Below are 15,552 nucleotides of genomic sequence, written 5' to 3'. Positions count from 1 at the left end.
TAACGGGGCTTACAAGCAATAAACCCTAAAAGACATAGTTCTGGAGTCCACCAGAGAAATAGAGAAAAATCTCTAGATTTTAATAAATTTGATATGATAAATTGATTCTAGGATTAATTTCAGTTTACCCTCCTGAGGTTTGGGGGTGTCATCATTTCACCCCCTGTACTTTCAATTTTGAATTTTTACCTCCTAAACTTTCCAATTTCAATCAACCGTGTCTAATTTCTACTATTTCGTCCAAATTGGACGTTAAGTTTGACTTTTGAGAGCTAAAATGGTCATTTCAACATAAAAAATTAAATTTTTTTTTTCCTGTTTTTTAGATTTTTTTTTTCTGTTTCTTAATTTTTTTTTTTTTAGTTTTTTTTTCTATTTCTTCATTTTATTAATTAATTAAAAAAAAATTTTAAATTTTGTCTTCAACCTATACACCACAAGTTATAATAGGTTTATAAAAACAAAAAAAATAATCTAGGTAGTTCAAAGCCGCTCGCTGGTCTACGATATTTGTGACATATCTCCGATAAAGTGAAGAATTTAGGATATATCCCTAATAAAGTGAAGAAATATCTGTAAAAAATAATTTTACACTTTATCTGTAAATAAATATCTGTAAAAATGATTTTTCACAAATATTTTTTCACTTTATTAGGGATATACAGATATTTACAGATAAAGTGTCAAATCATTTTTTACAGATATTTCTTCACTTTATTGGGGATATATCATAAAATTCTTCAATTTATTGGAGATATATCACAAATATCGTAGACAAAAAATGATTTTACACAGATATTTCTTCACTTTATTGGGGATATACATATATTTATTTACAGATAAAGTGTAAAATTATTTTTTACAAATATTTCTTCACTTTATTGGGGATATATCCTAAAATTCTTCACTTTATCAAAGATATATCACAAATATCGTAGATCAGCGAGCAGCTTTCAATCACCTGGAGTATTTTTTTTGTTTTTATAAACCCATTGTAACTTGTGGTGTATAGGTTGAAGACAAAATAAAAATAAATAAAAAAAACAGAAAAAAAAATTAAAAAAAAACAGAAAATATATATATATATATATATTTTAATTTTTTTACGTTGAAATGACCAATTTAGCCCTCAAAAGTCAAACTTAACGTCCAATTTGGACGGAATAGTAGAAATTGGACACGGCTGATTGAAATTGGAAAGTTTAGGGGGTAAAAATTCAAAATTGAAAGTAGAGGGGGTGAAATGATGACACCCCCAAACCTCAGGGGGGTAAACTGAAATTAATCCTTGATTCTAATACAAAGCATGATGATACTTATATAGGCATCCAAAACCTAAAATCATAATCTAACAAGAAATTCTAAAGAATCCAAATTTAAAAAGAAACTAAGAACCTAAAAATAATAGAATCCTAAAACAAATGTAAGATTAGCCTAAAAATATTAAATCACGAATCGGATAATTAAGACGATACATTTTGGCCTAAATCTGATAGGGCTCACTAAAGTGAGTCTTGAAGATCTCATCGTTCCCATTCTGGAAAGGTATCATGCGTCTCCAACAGACATTCTGGCCAAAAGTTGATCAAATCTGATTCACAATCAAAACCTGACTTTTTAAAGGAGTAACCCGAAAAGTCCAAAACCAAATCTTCTTGAATATTCCAGCGGCTAGTAACCTCATTACGTGTGAGTTACCTATTTTCCAATCACTCTTCTTGATTTTAGGCTGCTTCTTTACTTTTATGGTTTTCCGGCTAAATCGAGCCCATTCTCGTCCTACATCAATCAGAGTGCTTCTCTCTTTAGCGGCTAATTGGAGTGGCATGGAGATTTGGCTGAAGAAGTGTATATGAGTCTACCTCCCGAGTATGAGACTGATGATAAAACGAATGTTGTGTGTAGGTTGAAGAAGTCACTATATGGTTTGAAGTTGTGGTCAATCAGAAGGGTAAAGTAACGGCGTTAATCATCTATGTTGATGATATGGTGATCACAGGTGATGATCGAGAGGAAATTAGAAGGTTGCAGCTGCAGTTAGCTTCAGAGTTTGAGATGAAAGACCTTGGTGACTTGAGATACTTCCTTGGGATAGAGGTAGCCAGAGGGAGTAGCAGCATCTTCTTGTGCCAAAGAAAATATGTTCTAGACTTACTGTCAGAAACTGGCATGTTAGATTGCAGGCCAGCTGATACACCAATTGAACAGAATCACCGGTTAGCGGAGTACCCCGACCAAGTCCCAACTGATAAGGCAAGGTATGAAAAATTAGTTGGCAGATTAATCTATTTGGGTCACACTAGACCTGATTTGGCGTATGCAGTGAGTGTGGTGAACCAATTCATGCATAACCCTAGCGAAGACCATATGGATGCAGTCGTGCGAATCCTACGGTATCTAAAGAGAGCTCTCGAGAAAGGCCTTATGTTCTCAAAACATCACTGCCTGGAGGTGAGTGGTTATACTGATGCTGATTGGGCTAGTTGTATTACTGATAGGAGATCGACCTCGGGTTACTTTACATTTGTTGGAGGGAACCTTGTCACTTGGAAGAGTAAAAAACAAAAGGTGGTGGCAAGGTCGAGTGCTGAAGCCGAGTAGAGGTATGGCACATGGAGTATGTGAGTTGTTATGGTTACGTAATTTATTGGGTGATTTGGGGCTCAAGCCAAAAAGAGCTATGGAGTTGTTCTGTGATAACAAAGCAGCTATTAAGATTTCACATAACCCATGTAGCATGATCGTACGAAGCATGTGGAAGTTGACCGACACTTTATTAAGGAGAATTTGGATGTAAACTTGATTGCCTTCCCATTCGTACCAACTGAGGAGCAGTTAGCAGATGTTTTGAGTAAGGGTGTGTCAGTCAAAGTATTTCATGACTCACTTGACAAGTTGGGCATTCGAGATGTGTATGCTCCAACTTGAGGGGGAGTGTTGTGAGTCACAGATATTTTAGAATTACTATTAGGAATAGAATTATACTAATTGTATAGAATCGGGATTGTAATTGTGATTTGATTACTTTACTTGTTAGTCCAGAATTAGGGTTGTATAAGGTTGTATAAATATGCCTCTGTATATTGAATCAAGGTGTGAGAGAATTCATCCTCAAAATCTTCTTGTTCTCTTAGTTTTAACTTATTGAAGATTTGGTGATATGGTCAAGATATGGTTAACTTGCAATTTATGTTTGTGCATGTGGTGAATCCTCTAAAAGCAAGTCTAAGCATGGTGTTCTTTCTTATTTACTTTCTTCTATTGTATTAATCAGTTTAGGTAGGATTCAAGTAGTGTGAATGCTCTTAGTCTTCTTTCTCTCTTCTTTGTCTATATATTTACTCATTCATGTAAAGGTTCCAAAACAATTCAATACAAAGAAAAATTGCACCATCAGTTTGTGTTTTTCTACACAGATCCCGGTCACGGAAATTGCAATAGAAAAATCAGTTTGTGTTTAAACCCAAAGAAATAGCTTCTTGGCTTGAATCCCTGACACATCTGCAGAGACGAAACTCAGCTTCCCTTTAATGTTATTGTTGTAGTACACCAATTGATCAAAGTGAAACATAACATGGGTTCAACTGATCAACGCACAGTTCGTTCTCATAATAATTAAACCTTTAAAAAAAAAAAAATTCTTTTCTTTATTATTATTTTCTTTCAATTTTGAGGCTATGTACTCTCTAAGTTAACAGTGACCAGTAGATAATTATATGAGCAAAGGAAGACAAGCTGACATATGCAATTTTACACAAAATCAGGAAAAGAAAGGACTCTGTCAAAAAAGTTGGTTATAGATTCCATGACAAAAAATATGGGGCCAAGTATCTTCCATAATTTGTCTATATGAAAATGATAGTCAGACCGTGTTATGGACTTGCTGATCCTTCTGGGAACTTATGCATGTGATCATCAATTAATTCAGCAATGCTGATCGACCTCATTTTAGTTCAATATAAATACAAACATGAGTGAAATTTGATCTAAACAACGAACTGACCTGCTAGTGCAGCTTTATCATCAAATGGCTAATGCATTCCTTTTCTTCTTGCTCTTCATATTCTCTTCTAATATCATCTTTGAAAACATTCATGCTTGCAACCAAAGCGAACGCAGCTCCCTGCGGTTCTTAGCTCTCACTCTGTCTTCCCCTCACTTGAATTGGACTTCCGCTGACTGTTGCAATTGGGAGGGCATCACATGTAATGAGGGTGGTTGGATCACCCATTTGCAGTTACCTTCCAAAGGACTTAAACTCAAAGAAGGTACTTTTCTATCATCATCACTTGGAAATCTCACACATCTCACCCACTTGAATCTCTCCCACAATTCACTTTATGGTTCTCTAGATCAAACTGAACTCTTCTTGTCCATGAATGATCTCGAAATCCTAGATTTGAGCTATAACCTTCTCTTTGGAGTGTTACCATCTTCTCTACCATCCAGTCATATTCGGATGGTGGATCTTTCCAGCAATCGTTTACAGGGTGAAATTCCATCTTTCTTTTTTCAACAAGCTTGGAATTTGACTAGTTTCAATGTCAGTAACAACACCTTTTCAGGTCCTATCCCATCCTTTATTTGTCATCCTTCTTCTTCCTCGTTACGCCACCTTGATTTTTCCTTCAATAAGTTCAATGGTAGTATATCTTCTGGATTGGGGAAGTGTTCCAAACTGCAGGTCTTCCGTGCTGGTTACAATTACCTGTCAGGAACGCTTCCAGAAGATATCTTTAATTCTACCACACTTGAAGAGATTTCACTACTTCGGAATTCATTGTATGGAGCAGTGAGTGATAGAATTTCCAACCTCACCAACCTTACAACCCTTGACCTCTCCTATAACCAATTGAATGGTGTGCTCCCTCTCCATCTTGGAAAGCTCTCCAAGTTGAAACACGTACTCCTTGATTTCAACTATCTGGAAGGTTCATTGCCCCTATCTCTGATGAATTGCACAAACCTTATTGAACTACGTATGGGAGCCAACAACTTGGGAGGTGATATCTCCATGCTCAATTTTTCCAAATTTAGCCAACTTAATAAACTCGACTTGCGACATAATAACTTCTTTGGTATCTTTCCAAGAAGCCTCTACTCATGCAAGTTCTTGAAAGCAATTCGAGTGGGCTACAATAATCTAGAGGTTCAAATACAGCCTGAAATTCTTTCATTGAAATACCTATCCTTCCTGTCACTTGGTTGGAACAAACGTTTGACAAATATCAGCGAGGCAGTGAAGATACTGATGGGTTGCAGACGCCTTGTAGTCCTATCATTAGCATCTAGTTTTTTAGGTGAGGAAATGCCAAACGGTGTTGAAATGGCGGATTTTAATGGATTTCAAAATCTTCAAATTTTAGATCTGAATTCATGTAACCTTAGTGGTATAATTCCTTCATGGCTATCGAAGCTGAAAAATTTACAGGTCTTGAATCTGAATCACAACAGAATCACTGGCTCAATTCCAAGTTGGCTGGGGACTCTTCCAAGGCTGCAAACTTTAATGATGCAATTCAACCAACTTTCTGGAGAATTTCCAAAGGAATTGTGCACAATACCTATGTTAGTATCTGGAAAAACTGCAGCTCAAGTAGGTCGAATTTCTCTTGAACTGCCTATCTACTGCCGTCCTAGTGCTCATGCAAAACCTTTACAGTATAATTATATATTTTATACCCCATTTATATACCTAGGTCACAATTGCCTTAGTGGGAATATACCTATTGAGATTGGCCAATTGCAGCTTCTCCAACTGCTGGATCTTAGTGCCAACAACTTCTCCGGCAACATTCCAGACCAGATTTCTAACCTGAAGTATATTGAGGTACTGGATCTCTCCATGAACCATTTGACTGGAAAAATCCCGGCATCATTCACAGGTCTTAATTTCTTGTCACGTTTCAATGTCTCGTACAATAATCTCCGAGGACCAATACCATCAAGCACTCAGCTCCAAAGTTTTAATGCTTCTGCATTTGAGGGGAATCTGAAACTTTGTGGTGCCCCACTTTCAAATGAGTGTCAGACAACAATGGGTGCTGATGCACCTGAGATGAGCACCCAAGATGCAGACACGGAGGAGCATCAAATTTCATGGTTTTATGTTTTCGTTGCACTTGGGTTCAATACAGGATTTTGGGGAGTCTGTGGTCCTTTAGTGCTTGTGACGAAGTGGAGGTATGCATATTACCATTTCCTAGACAATGTACAAAACAAGTTCCATGTGATGAGAGCAAAGCGTATGGCAAGCATGAAGAGAAGGTTTGTTTAGAAGTTAGATAGTAATCATAGTACTCTACTATTATTGTAATAATCATAATAAACCATTCCCACAAATTTTCATTGACAAGCATGAAACTTCCACATATATTTACTTACTTCATACGGTGTAGATCAGTGCCTGTAGTTGGCACACAGTGGAAATAACAATACATTATTTTCTTTTTGTGGCAACTAACAAGAAATTCATATGCACATATATTTGCTTCTGTAGGCCACTTGTGTGGAGAGAACTTGAGAGCAACAAGCATAAAATTCTTGCAACAGATAGAAACATATGCACACCTTATTCTTCTTCCAATTCCAACTCCATTTAGTTCTTTCTACCTGCAACACCATTAAGGAAACTACATTAGTCCACCAAAGATTAGCATAATCTCGATTGGCACTTAAATAAGGTCTAGCATGCAACAGACTGATAGAGTCTCTGATGGAGTAATTCATTCAAGCCTAATCAGACAAAGGAAGATGATAGGAGCCAAAAAAAAACACACTTTTAACTTTTAAATGGGAACATATTCTCCAGTGTAAATTTAGGTTAAAGAATTTTCTCCAAACAGAAAACACTCGGCTAAGAAGCAGGATGTTCATGCAAGAGCCTTCTACTCCCAGAAAACAGCAACACGATATAGAAGGTTTAGAGCTTAAGAATTGCAAATTTGGTTGTGGCTGTTAAAATTCATGATGAATATAGAAACTCTGTAAAAATCTGAAGGAAAACTAAGAAAGAAGCCTCAATTGAAGATGGAGAAGATGAAGAACAATGAGAGAGAACAGAGGAATCTGAAAATGGTTTTTCTCGTCGTAAATCTTTACAGAGATGACTTGCTACCTACAGTAAAGGATAGAATTCCTATATATACTAACTTGACATTATCACTTTGACCTTTGACCATCTCTGTTGATTTTGACATATACTCTTAACATCCCCCTCAAACTAGTGCTTGGAGAACCAAGAACTAGTTTGCAGCAGAGTTAGTGCCTAGAATACTTGTGTCAACCCGGAGGAATGAGGGGAAGCTAGTGATCGCCATAGCTCCATAGGTCGAGAGGCCTGCCTACAGTTCAACATAGTAGTATCTAGAGGAGTTACTACTACTAAATCTGAAGTTGATGGCCTTGTAAATTCTGCTCCCGTTCCCTTGCTTAAAGTTGTACCAAATTGTTGTGTAAATAAATCATTAGAGTCATTAGTGTGCTGAGCATTGGAGTACTATAAGTATGTACCACCATTTCCACTATTATATTGAGCCATACAACCACTTGATCTACTTGTTGAAGATGTAGTCTTCTGTGAGGTAGTAATGGCAGAGTATGGATGACTTGGAACAAGCCTATGAGATGCAGATTCAACCAGATCCTTTGCAATTAAAGTTACCAAAGAGAGGCTTTCACCAACGGAGGCACCTGGTGCAGCCTTAATCACATCTTCTGTTTTGCCTACAGGCTTGACCTCAGGACAACACTTCTGTAAGTGACAGCTCTCACCACCTGACATCTCTTCAGGATATTTTGGATCATCAAGGAAGCTGGACGTTGCACCAGGGCCTTTACCATTATTATCTACAACAGTGCTGCCAATCTCACAGGAAACCTCCTCCACAACTGCATCTTTTAAAGATCCTAGAGCATTATCAGCAGGACCACATCTGCCATCACTTATTTTAGAGTCAGGTGATGCTTTCAATCCCTGTTCCACATTATAAACCGTAGGCTGCACTATATCACAAGGCTCCTTCCAAACATTCATACAAACATTAAAAGGAGTCATACCATATGTATTCATAAATCCAGTATTGGTGGTCATTGGAGGTACATACCCAATTTGAGGTATTGCATTGCTAGGAACGGCATTATATGCACTGAACTGAGTGACACAATTAGGCATGATAGAACCATTATAAGCATTTGAATAAGACCCAGTAGCAATAGAACAATTATACGGAGTACCTTGCATCCCTTGAGATTCACATGGTAAAGATACATTTCCACCAGAAATGCCATAATTGTGAGCCATCATAGCAGCTAAAGGAGATAAACCCATTGCTTTGTGTTCTAATTCAATCTCATACTCAGCAGAAAGCAACAAACACCTAACTTCTTCCAACTCTATATTATCTTTAGCCCTTATGATTTGTCTTGTGTGGCCATATTCACTAGGTAATCCAGCAAGAATAAGAGCTTTAGCATCTTGATCAGAAATACACACCCCAGCAACAGCCAATTGATCTCTAATTGATTTAAAACGCAGCAAATACTTGTCAATACTATCACACCCTTTGTGAATAGATGGCAAATTTCTTTTCAATTTCATGACAGGAGATTCTGAAATTATAGCATATCTTTGCTTGAGAGTAACCCATACCTCCATAGATGTTTGACAACCGATTACCCAAGTCAAAGCTTCTGCAGAAAGTGTAGTTGTGATCATGAAGATGAGTAAGCTATCTTGCCAGTATTATCAGAAACGAGAGAACTGTCACTAGAGATGTGGAATTGGGGTGGGCAAGGATGAGACCCATCAACATATTTCAGTAAACCATGCCATGGTAATTGAGAAATTGAGAATGAACAATTGCAAATATACTCGAAACTTTGAGATTTCGTCACTGGTAATTATACAAATCGTGCTTTGCTTGATGATTTTGCTTCATAGTTGTACAGGAATTTGGTATTTGATCTGGTATATGCCCCGCCAGGCCGCCATTCACAAGAGCTAGCTAGCAAGTGACACTGTGATCGAGTTATACTGAAACATACTCTTGCATTGGTTTTTCTGGTGCAGGTTGAGGTACTGTTTTTTTCCCAAGTCAAAGACTGTTTATTCGGACGGGCAATGTTTTTGACGAAGTCAAACCTAGGCTTCTATTCGTTGATGTAACTCTCTATTCCTCCTCAACACGCCACTCAACTGCACTAAATTAACGTACATATACTAATGGTCGTAATATTTCATTTTCTTTTAATTGGTTCGAAGGTCATAATTAATCTCTCTTAACTAATGCGAAAGATATAATGCCGGTCAGATTGGGTTATGGACTTGCTGGTCGTGCAGTGGTACGCATGCACGTCAATTATGTGGTCTTATTAATTGGCTCAATTTGAACTGGAGCTAGAGATATATTATTGCTTTTTCTATTGACTTAATTGCTTCAAATCCTTATTTAACTTATCCTCCAATGTATGTGAATATATAAATACCCTGCAATACTAGTTGAGAAATCATTCTAAACTTAAAGGAGACATGGTGATGGCTCGTGGCAGCTTCTGTCTCTTCCTGATCTTCTTCTCTTCCTTTATATCTGCTAATACTATTCTTCATGCATACGCATCCAACCAAGCTCAACCCAAATCACCAGATCTGTCATCTCCTCCTTCCTCAAACCGGATTTCTGTTCATTGTCGCCCTAGTCGGGAGGGCAGTATTAAGTGTAATCGCAACGATATGGCCGCCGCCCTAACTCAACATAGCAGTGAAGGCACCCCCATTGGAGGTAATTGTTTTTCCCTCAATTATTGGTTCCTATCTCACCCACAACAATTCAGTTGATATATGTAAGTGCAATTTCATTTTCTTTTCCAGAAAAGTGTATCAGATAACTAGCTAGTTGGTTGAAGCGTTCCCATTCTCATTTTTAGGGGTTAATTAAACCAAGGTGTTGCGAGTGTTAAACTCACTAAACTAATACCATACCTTATCCGTTTTTGTACTTTGCAGGGATCATTGGAGGAGGAAATTCAGTACCAATCTCTCCATAGTACCGCCAAACCATCTCACTATTCTAAGGTGGTTTGAAAGGCCGATAATTTCATATATGACGTGTAAAATTTATAGTTCCCTTTTTATTCTTCTGTACTATTGTAGAAATGAACTAGGCTTCTTAACCGGGAAACGGTTTTGGGAGAGGAAAAGTTTTTTTTTTTTTTTTTTTTTTTTTGTCCAAGTAAAAACGTCAATAAACAATTGAGAAGTTAAAAACTAGTTCGTGAGTTAAACTTATAACTTCTCATTTACAAAGTACAGACTTATGCCTCTAGACCAAGTAGTACTTGTCTACTTGACTCATAAATCATAATGTATCGTAGTAATTCAATTAGAGAGTCTCTATTCACGAGGAGCCTACAGATAACACAAGTCTAGTAATTAAAAAAGATATATTTTTTATTTGAGAAATTTTTTTTCTTAAACTAGATAAATAAACTAACCGAGACGACCATATGACAAAACAAATAGTTCGCCACCTTATTCGGACAAATAAGTATGCCAACGAGCATAGACCGAAACGAAGCACACTAACTCCCACCATAAATTGGTTGAGACGTAGGGATGGCAATGGGGCGGGTTGGGGATGGGGATCACAATATCATCCCCATCTCTGGGGTCATTTTCTACCCCCATCCCCGCCCCAATCCCCAATAAAAATATATTGGGGATTCTCCGTCCCCATCCCCATTGGGGACTAAACCTTCAAACCCGCCCCAAATCCCCAATAAGAATTTAATAAATAAAATAATTTTTTCTCATATTGCTTTTTTTTAAATCAAAATCTACAACAAATAAATTTAAAATATGATTAAATTCATAAATCATAATTTAGAGAGTGCAAAAGTCAAAACACCATTAAAGTAAAAGTGTAGCCATTAAAGTAAAGTGGTAAATGTATATATTTGTGATTTATATTATAAAAAAAAAATTAAAAAAAAAAAATAAGTTAAATTAAATATATGTATATATTATTGGGGCGGGTTTGGGGATGAGGATGACAATACCATCCCCGCCCCATCTCCAATCTTAGATAGCGGGGATTGGGGATCCCCATCCCCATTCCCCATTTGTCCCCGAATTCTCCCCCCATTAGGGGAGGATATCCAATGGAGCTCCGCCCCGCTGGGGATTTTTGCCATCCCTATTGAGACGTTTTGAAAATAAATGAACTCAACAATAACAAACAGCTTCAAATCAATGAAAGACCCAGTCCAATTAGGCCTATTGAGCTGACCCAAAGACATGGCCCAACCACAAGGGACATCAGTGCACTGTGCACTGACGAAGATCGAACACCAGCTTCGCGACACCGTAGCCACACCACCAAAAGCTTTGACAAACTTTGAAGCCGCCGCCGCTGTTGAAACAACGTAGTGGCCACCCCGCCAACGCACCACCGTCACTGTCCCAGCCAAAGCAGACTGTTCACCCCTCTACCAATTCGGATCCAGTAGATATCTGGGGAACCCAACTGCCAACCCGACCACCCTCATTTAGATTCTAATGGGAAATTAAGTCAGACACAGATCTCTAACTCTACCACTTGACACCAGAAACAAGATGCTTAAAGAACTCACACGTATTTGCAGCCAAAGCCACGTTTTCTTATATCATATAACTCAATAATCCAAAGTCTTACAAGAGCAGCAACATAAATAGTGATGAAAACCTAGCCTAATCTGGAAAGTAATAATAAAAGATATGAGACTTAAATGTTTGATACAAAGCGTCTTTAAGGAAAAGAATCATAATGAAACTAGGATGATTATTTCCTAATGTAATCATGCAAATAAGCAGGAGGTTGTCCTTGAGTTGTCCTCTTGGGCCTTCCTTCCTCTAAGTTGGAGGATACACCCGTATCAGGCACCCCGGGTTGGACAGGACTCGCCCTCGAGTCCACAGCAGTAGATTCATTCTCACCATGATAGACTTGCAAATTAGCAACATTAAAAGTAGGAGACACTCCAATATCATCAGGGAGTTCAAGAACATAAGCATTGTTACCAGCTCGTTTGAGAACCTTGTATGGTCCCCCTCCTCTGTCATGTAGTTTACCACACTTCCCACGTGGAAACCTCTCCTTGCTCAAGTTTATCCAAACCAGGTCACCCTCTTTGAACTCAACATAACGACGATGCTTGTCAGCAACCTCCTTGTATTTCTGATTACTCTCAACAAGTCTTCTCCACACTTATTCATGTAACTCCTTAATATGGTCTGCCATATCTTTGGCATCACCGCTGAATCGGTCCGTGACAGGTAATGGAATTAAATCCAAAGGCCCATTGGGGTTGCTACCGTATACAGCTTCGAAAGGACTGATATTCGTAGTACTGTGCTTGGAGCTATTGTAAGCAAATTCAGCTTGCGGAAGGAGCTCAACCCAACTTGCTTTGTTATGCCAAACTAGTGCTCTCAATAAGTTTCCCAAGCTTCGATTCACCACTTCTGTCTGCCCGTCGGTTTGAGGGTGATGAGCAGTACTAAACTGAAGCTTTGTACCCAACTTTCTCCACAAGGTTCGCCAAAAGTGTCCCACAAACTTGCTATTTCTATCAGATGTGATAGTACGAGGAACTCCATGCAGCCTTACAATGTCACGAAAGTAGATATTGGCAATATTACTAGCATCCATTGTCTTTTTGCAAGGTATAAAATGTGCCATTTTGGAAAACCTATCCACCACTACAAAAATAGAATCAAACCCTTGTTTTGTCCTTGGTAATCCTACCACAAAATCCATGCTAACTTCTTCCCAGGGAGCTTTTGGTTGTGGGAGGGGTGTGTACAACCCTGTGTTTTGACTTCTACTTTTAGCTAGGTGGCATATACGACAACGTTGTACATACCTCAGTACATCTCTTTGCAACCTGGGCCAAAAGAATTTCTTCTCAATTAATGACAGAGTTTTAGTCTTCCCAAAATGTCCACCAAGACCACCTCCATGCACTTCTTCAATGATCCAGAGCCGTAGTGAACAGTTAGGGACACATAACCCGCTACTCTTGAATAAGAAACCATCTTGAATATGGAAATCTTTAATAGAGTTCTTCTCCTTGCACTCATTCCATGTCTCACAAAAATCTACATCTTCTTGATATAACGTCTTTAAGTAATCAAAGCTGTCAACTCATACCTCCATCACAGATAGAAGTGCTCCACGCCTACTCAAGGCATCAGCCACCCTATTTTGCACCCCAGCTTTATGCTTGATCACAAAGTTGTATTCTTGTAGCTCTTCGACCCATCTGGCATGGCGCCTATTAAGTTTTTGTTGTCCATTGAGGAACTTGAGGGCTTCATGATCAGAGTAGAGAACAAATTCTTTGAATATAAGATATTGCCTCCAATACCGAAGAGATTGAACAATGGCATAAAATTCAACGTCATATGTGGAATATCTCTGCCTGGTGTCATTTAATTTCTCACTGAAGAAAGCTATGGGCTTTCCTTCTTGGCTCAAGACAGCTCCAATACCATTCTTGGACGCATCACAATCAACCTCAAAAACCTTATCATAATCAGGTAAAGCCAAGACAGGGGCTTTGGTCATAGCTTCTTTTATTGCATGGAAACTCTTATTAGCCTCTTCAGTCCATTTGAATACATTAGAACGCAGACAATCAGTCATTGGAGCAATAATGGAGCTAAAATTGCGAATAAACCGCCGATAAAAAGAAGCTAGGCCGTGAAAGCTTCTAATATCATGGATGGATTTTGGTGTTGGCCACTCTAAAATTGCTGCAATTTTGTTTGAGTCCACTTTGATTCCTTTAGCAGAAATAACATATCCCAAGAAAACTAAGCTTTCAGTTAAAAACTCACACTTCTTCAAATTGGCATATAGCTTCTGCACCCTCAATACTTCAAAAATCTCTCGTAGGTGCTTCAAGTGTTCTGCTTCATTAAGACTATACACAAGAATATCGTCGAAATAAACAACCACGAATTTTCCAATAAAAGGGCGAAATACCTGATTCATGAGTCGCATGAATGTGCTAGGGGCATTCGTTAATCCGAACGGCATTACAAGCCACTCAAACAGACCATCACGGGTCTTGAAAGTAGTCTTCCATTCATCTCCAGGCCTTATCCTTATCTGATGGTACCCACTTCGTAAATCAATTTTTGAAAATACCTTAGCTCCAGATAAGTGGTCAAGCATATCATCCAAGCGTGGGATTGGAAACCTATACTTTACTGTTATCTTATTTATTGCTCTACTGTCAATACACATACGCCAAGTCCCATCCTTCTTAGGTGTGAGTAATGCTGGTACTGCACACGGACTCATACTTTCCCGGATCACTCCTTTCTGTAGCAACTCAGTCACTTGCCTATTGAGCTCTTCATATTCTTGTGGACTCATGCGGTAGTGAGGCCTGTTTGGCAAACTTGAACCTGGTACGAGATCAATGTGGTGTTGTATGTCACGCATAGGTGGTAGCTGATTATACGCATTTATATGAGTGTAATTATATCTAAAACACTATAAATAAGTTAATCCCCGTGTCAATTAATATGTAATTAATCCATTTTTATTTATTGTGTAGGAAATAAGCGGAATTGCGGAAATGTGAGGAAATGATGTAAAATTGGAGCTAGTTGGAGCTTCCGAGAAAGAGACGAAATAGTCAATGCGGGTCAACCGTAGTCAACGCTATCAAAGGAGCGGAATCCAATTACCTCTGATAATATATGCGGAAATGCATTTAGAAGAGAGAAGAAGAAGGAGAAAAGAAAAAAATAATAAAATAAAAGAAGCAAAGAAGTGTTAATTAAACAAAATGTTTAATTAACAATGGTGGGCACGTGAGAAAGCAATGGGAATCAACAGCATGATGATTAATTAAACCATAAATTAATCAATGGTTTGATTAATCATGATTGAGCCTAATCCATTCTACCTCACAGACCACCACGTGCCATTTAATTCCTCTCCTTCTTTTTGAACAGCCACGATTCCGTTTCTTCTCCCTCTGGCAATCATCCATCCATCCATTTACTCACACTACTCTCTGTCCTTTACGAAGACCCAGACAGCCACCACATATATTTATCCTCATATCTCATCTACGAGGAGACACTCAACAGTTGCCGCACATACCAAACAGAGGCAGCCCTTTGGGCTGCTCTCTCTCTCTCCTCCTTCTCCTCCATTTTTTCTCTTTTCTTTAGTTTTATTTTAGAGATTTCAAGGATTTACTCACACAAGCTCCAAGGAGTCATCAAAAGCTACAAGATTCAAGCTTTAGGTATTTGTGGGAGTTGTAATTCAAGGGAAATCATATTAGCTCCTTAGCTAATTGTGGCTACCTTTGTGTTCTCCTACACTTCTATAATCTTTTCTCTTTGAATTTTGTATCTTTGATGTTCATAGTTATGGGTTGTGAGTAATTTCTTTGTTGGGTTTTAGGGTTGTGTCCCTAACCCAAATTTTGTGTAAAAGATGTTTAATTTAATGTAATGATGCAATTTTCATATGATGGATGCTTATATCT

At 38.1% G+C, this 15,552-nt stretch overlaps 2 protein-coding genes across 7 annotated transcripts; one reads left to right on the top strand and one right to left on the bottom strand.

Annotated features, from left to right (window-relative positions):
- Positions 1 to 3,997: 3,997 nt before the first annotated feature.
- LOC121049022 lies at positions 3,998 to 9,184 on the bottom strand. 6 transcript variants are annotated; one of them, XM_040505430.1, is made up of 3 exons: positions 7,153 to 9,184; positions 6,571 to 6,612; positions 3,998 to 6,202 (listed from the first exon to the last, which is right to left on the bottom strand). In XM_040505430.1, exon 1 carries the CDS (start codon positions 8,714 to 8,716, stop codon positions 7,499 to 7,501), a length of 1,218 nt encoding a protein of 405 aa, XP_040361364.1. In that variant the 5' UTR covers positions 8,717 to 9,184; the 3' UTR covers positions 3,998 to 6,202; positions 6,571 to 6,612; positions 7,153 to 7,498. The 6 variants fall into 6 exon arrangements, with proteins under 6 accessions (XP_040361364.1, XP_040361365.1, XP_040361361.1 ...); XM_040505431.1 differs by having other exon boundaries at positions 7,172 to 9,184; XM_040505427.1 differs by having other exon boundaries at positions 3,998 to 6,612; positions 7,118 to 9,184.
- On the top strand, positions 4,028 to 6,277 carry LOC112164397 (receptor-like protein 2). Its single transcript, XM_024300593.1, has one exon. The coding sequence runs from the start codon at positions 4,028 to 4,030 to the stop codon at positions 6,275 to 6,277; it is 2,250 nt and encodes a 749-aa protein (XP_024156361.1).
- Positions 9,185 to 15,552: the final 6,368 nt, after the last annotated feature.

The sequence above is a fragment of the Rosa chinensis genome, chromosome 5 (assembly GCF_002994745.2).
Source record: "Rosa chinensis cultivar Old Blush chromosome 5, RchiOBHm-V2, whole genome shotgun sequence".
Lineage (NCBI taxonomy): Eukaryota > Viridiplantae > Streptophyta > Magnoliopsida > Rosales > Rosaceae > Rosa > Rosa chinensis.
Note: the sequence above shows the minus strand (reverse complement) of the source record. Positions and strands in the feature narration are given on the sequence as shown.

What these genes read in the sequence shown, in the direction of transcription:
- LOC112164397 (XM_024300593.1), top strand. Translation starts at nt 4,028, where the DNA reads ATGGCTAATGCATTCCTTTTCTTCTTGCTCTTCATATTCTCTTCTAAT.
- LOC121049022 (XM_040505427.1), bottom strand. Translation starts at nt 8,716, where the DNA reads ATGATCACAACTACACTTTCTGCAGAAGCTTTGACTTGGGTAATCGGT.